General features: G+C 37.9%; 1 protein-coding gene across 1 annotated transcript in view; it reads right to left on the minus strand.

The window, feature by feature from the left end:
- Positions 1–2,570, minus strand: part of LOC108672037 (E3 ubiquitin-protein ligase TRIM21) — a 2,952-nt gene extending 382 nt beyond the window's left edge. The window contains exons 1-3 of the mRNA XM_047884855.1: positions 2,541–2,570; positions 1,206–1,961; positions 292–617 (exon numbers count right to left, since the gene is read on the minus strand). Of these exons, the coding sequence (XP_047740811.1) occupies positions 292–617; positions 1,206–1,940 (1,061 nt within the window). The 5' untranslated portion in view covers positions 1,941–1,961; positions 2,541–2,570. The remainder of the gene's footprint in view (positions 1–291; positions 618–1,205; positions 1,962–2,540) is intronic.
- Between the last annotated feature and the right edge of the window lie 1,226 nt (positions 2,571–3,796).

Genomic DNA, 3,796 nt, shown 5'->3' on the forward strand with positions numbered 1-3,796 from the left:
GTGGTGCATTCCACTCCATTTAAATATTTTTTTTATCAGTGTATGAAGGCAGGAAAATGGTACCTACTTTGCTTAGTACAAAATTTTGAACTTCAAAACTGGCAAAAAGTCTATGGTTCTGACCAAGGACTACTACACACATTGTAATACTATTGTATGAAACAATTATGGGCATATCATTTGTTGATGCCACTAAAACACCAGCATTTTCATAGTGTAGGCGATCGCCTCTGCTAGCAGAGGCTGGACATAGGCTATGCATGTCCTGTGTGTAGTAGTCCTTGCACATACCCAAAGTTTTGGCGCAAGAAAAGTTTCAGTCGGATGGAATCATCTGCCCTGCTGCTGTTGCCATTGAAAAAAGTATCCAACAATTGGAGGTGTATTACTGTGTGACTATTCATCAGGTGTAAGAGAAGATCTTGCAGGCTAATGATGGGGTCTTCCACAGAGGATACCACTGTAACTGTGGCCTCTTCACCTGCAGGAATAGATGACCAAGCTCGCACAATTTTCTTACTCATTTTTTCTCCTCTAATGACAACGTTTTCTGCCAATGCTGGGAGCTCTTCTGGCAGCAGGTGTCGCTTTTCAGCTTCCAGATCTTCATTCAATGACTATAAAAATAAATTAAAACCAGTATTAATCATGAAGAAAAAGGAGCAGTAAAACTCTGCTTTAACAAGCCAATTAGGTTCAAATGCTGGATGTTAGGCACAAGCCTAAGATACAATGGCATGATGTAAGAAATTTTCATCGAAGGACAAGACCTACATTTTAGACAAACAGAAAATCTCCTGGGCAAGTTTTAGGAGTATTTAAATAAATTGCAAATATCAAAAAGCTACCTACACATAGTTTTCTTTGATTTTTGTTTTAACAACTTGTCAACGCAGGACCCTCCACTTGAATTATATCCATAAAAAACATGTAGAACAAGATCATGTAATAACTTTAATGTACAGTGTCATGTAAATAATGAAATAATGACATAAAGAAACAAAGTCCAAATTTGTGATACATATTCAAGCTAGTTGTCAATGAGCAGATTTTTTAGATTTTATTATCTATTTGCCAGCTCCAATGATATAGTAGATGAACTTTGAAAATGACACCAAATCCAATTATATGATTTGATTAAAAAAACATAAATGCTAAAAAGAGATTGCCTTCTAATACTAAAATGTCAACAAATTAATAATTACCTGAAATTCTCCACCAAAGACATCAAATTTCAGCAAAGCCAATTGCAATTCTGATGAAAGACTTGTTTTTTCCACATCACAGCATGACATTATTTTCAAGAAGGTATCAAATTTTTCTTTTAATGCTTTCTCACTGGTGTTTTCTACATTTTCCATATAAGCTGATAAATTCTGTTCTTGATCCAGGAGATGTTTCTTTCGTGACAATAGTTTTGCTTCAATCTCTTTCATTGACTCAATTAATTCCAGTCCTTCATTGCATAAACTAATTGAATCTTTCAGGTCTTTTTTCAACTTATTTCCAAGGTCCCCATTGAAGGCTTCTTTTATTTGTTCCATGCTTATTTCGTAACCAACAACATTTTCAAAGGCAACCATCCCATGAGTATAATGCATCTCAGAAATGCACTTCTTGCAGGTGGCAACTCGACACTTGCAGCACCAGTGTTCTATGGCGCATGAGTGCAACAAGCACATGTTATAGTCAACTTTGTTGCCAGTAGCATCACCAGTTGATTTAGGTATTGCACCAGGTATCAGCATATAGGAGATTGGTAACTCATACGATTTGCCCTGCCATTCTTCTCTGCATGATGGGCAAAGTTTCTTGCCTGAAGCCTCGATGTCCTTAAGGCAGGCTAGGCAATAAGTATGACCACACTGCAGGAGTAGAGGCTTGTGATTGGTACTATTGAATGTGTTCTTACACACATTGCAGAGAGCTTGTACATTCATTCTGCTCACTGCTCAGCCCTTCTGAAAAAAAATATTACAGAATTTCAGTACAAGAATATACACATGCAATTTACTAAATCATACTTCAATTCAATGGTTACCAACTGGGTAAATAGTATTTACCAGTGGTTCCCAAACTTTTTCAGGCTGGCACCCCCTGGCCCCTTTGGCTCCCCAGTGAATCTCTAGCCCCCCCCCCCTCGGGACGACAGACTGACACATAAAAACAAACGCCTCTTTCTTGATATTTATTATGCTGCAATTTTAAAAGAGAAAGGTTAAACACAAATGTGTATTTCACAAATAGAACCCCATTTAGTAGACAATATATATTTTTACAGCTTAACTGCTTCAGCACTAGAAATTCAAGACGGCTTGGACAAATTTTCAGCCAGACTTGTGGCTGGTCTCGCAGCCAGTCTCACGGCCAATCTCCAAATTCAGTCACACTGTCACAAGGAATGTCTCCCAAAGTAATGAATGCAGCTCAATAAAACTTGGAACACATATTCATTAGGACCTAACACAGCTGACAGCACAGCATTCTGTGCTGGAGTGATCCAATATATAAATAAATTCAATTTAACTCCAACTCCTTACCTCCGAGGAGGTATTCAATTACAGCCTAACAATTTTATTCTAGATTGAATTATTTTACCCACAAATGATATAATGAAACTATTTTTCGGGGAATTACAATACATATACGTTTATAGAAGCAGAAATACATACTAAATAAATGCTGCCTCCTCCAATTGCAGACCGACTCGTTCACTTGCGGGAGAGTAAAGAGTCTCGTCGAACCGACTCAACCGCGCAGAAGGATTGAACGAATTTCAACGAAACGTACATCATTGGGTGGTAACGAGTTTTGAACGGGCTTCTAACGAGTTTTGAATGGTTATTCAGAAGTTCCAAACAATGGTTAACAAATTTAGTTCAAGGCTGTAACCCACTCCTTATTCATTAAGTTGCAATATTGTTGCTTACGAAAAACGTTTTTTAGCACGATGATAATTATATATAATTTAACTTCGAAATTAAAGATTTTATTATTAAATCAAATAAGACAAGCAGAATCAATCAGAAAACTGATATTCACATTGAAGATAAAAACCTAAATTGACACAAGAAAAAACAACATGAGGTGACAGGCCCATCTATTTACAATTTCGAGAGGATAGAGCTGAACTCGACATTTAAACACTGGATCGACAGATAGGAACTGAAGGCGACATTTAAACACTGGATCACCATTCGACACTCTTCAAACTCACTCCTGAAATCGCACTCGAATTAGTCCGGGCAACTGTCCCAAATATAACTTATTAAATTATGAACAGATATGTTTCAAATTCAGAATATAACTAATTACCAATACGGCGTGAAAAGAATTATATCAGATTTCTACCCTATGTCGTTTTTTATTAAAACGCTGGAACGCTACATTTGCGTAACTGTCCCATTCATAAATCCTTCAATTACGAACGGACTCGCTTCAAATCAGGATATAACTAGTTATTATCAATGCAGATCTGAAGCCGGTTGGAGCGAAATCTAGTCTGAGACGGCGTCCATGCAGACAGACTTCCGGTCCTGCAACGCTGCAGCGTCAGCTGGCACACAGTAACCATAAATTTGGGTGTCGTCGGCGAACATAGGCGGATTTAAACCATGTGAATCAATTATGTCCAACACGTCAACAATATAACAGGAAGAAGATTGGGTCGATAACTGATCCCTGAGGTACGCCACAAGTGACCAACGATGGCGTTGAAGAAGAGTTCTTGCATCGAGCGCATTGGAATATATTGCTGAGATTAGTGAGATAAGACTCGAACAACCGCAGCACTATG

The sequence above is a fragment of the Hyalella azteca genome, unplaced genomic scaffold, assembly GCF_000764305.2.
Source record: "Hyalella azteca isolate HAZT.00-mixed unplaced genomic scaffold, Hazt_2.0.2 contig16323, whole genome shotgun sequence".
NCBI lineage: Eukaryota > Metazoa > Arthropoda > Malacostraca > Amphipoda > Hyalellidae > Hyalella > Hyalella azteca.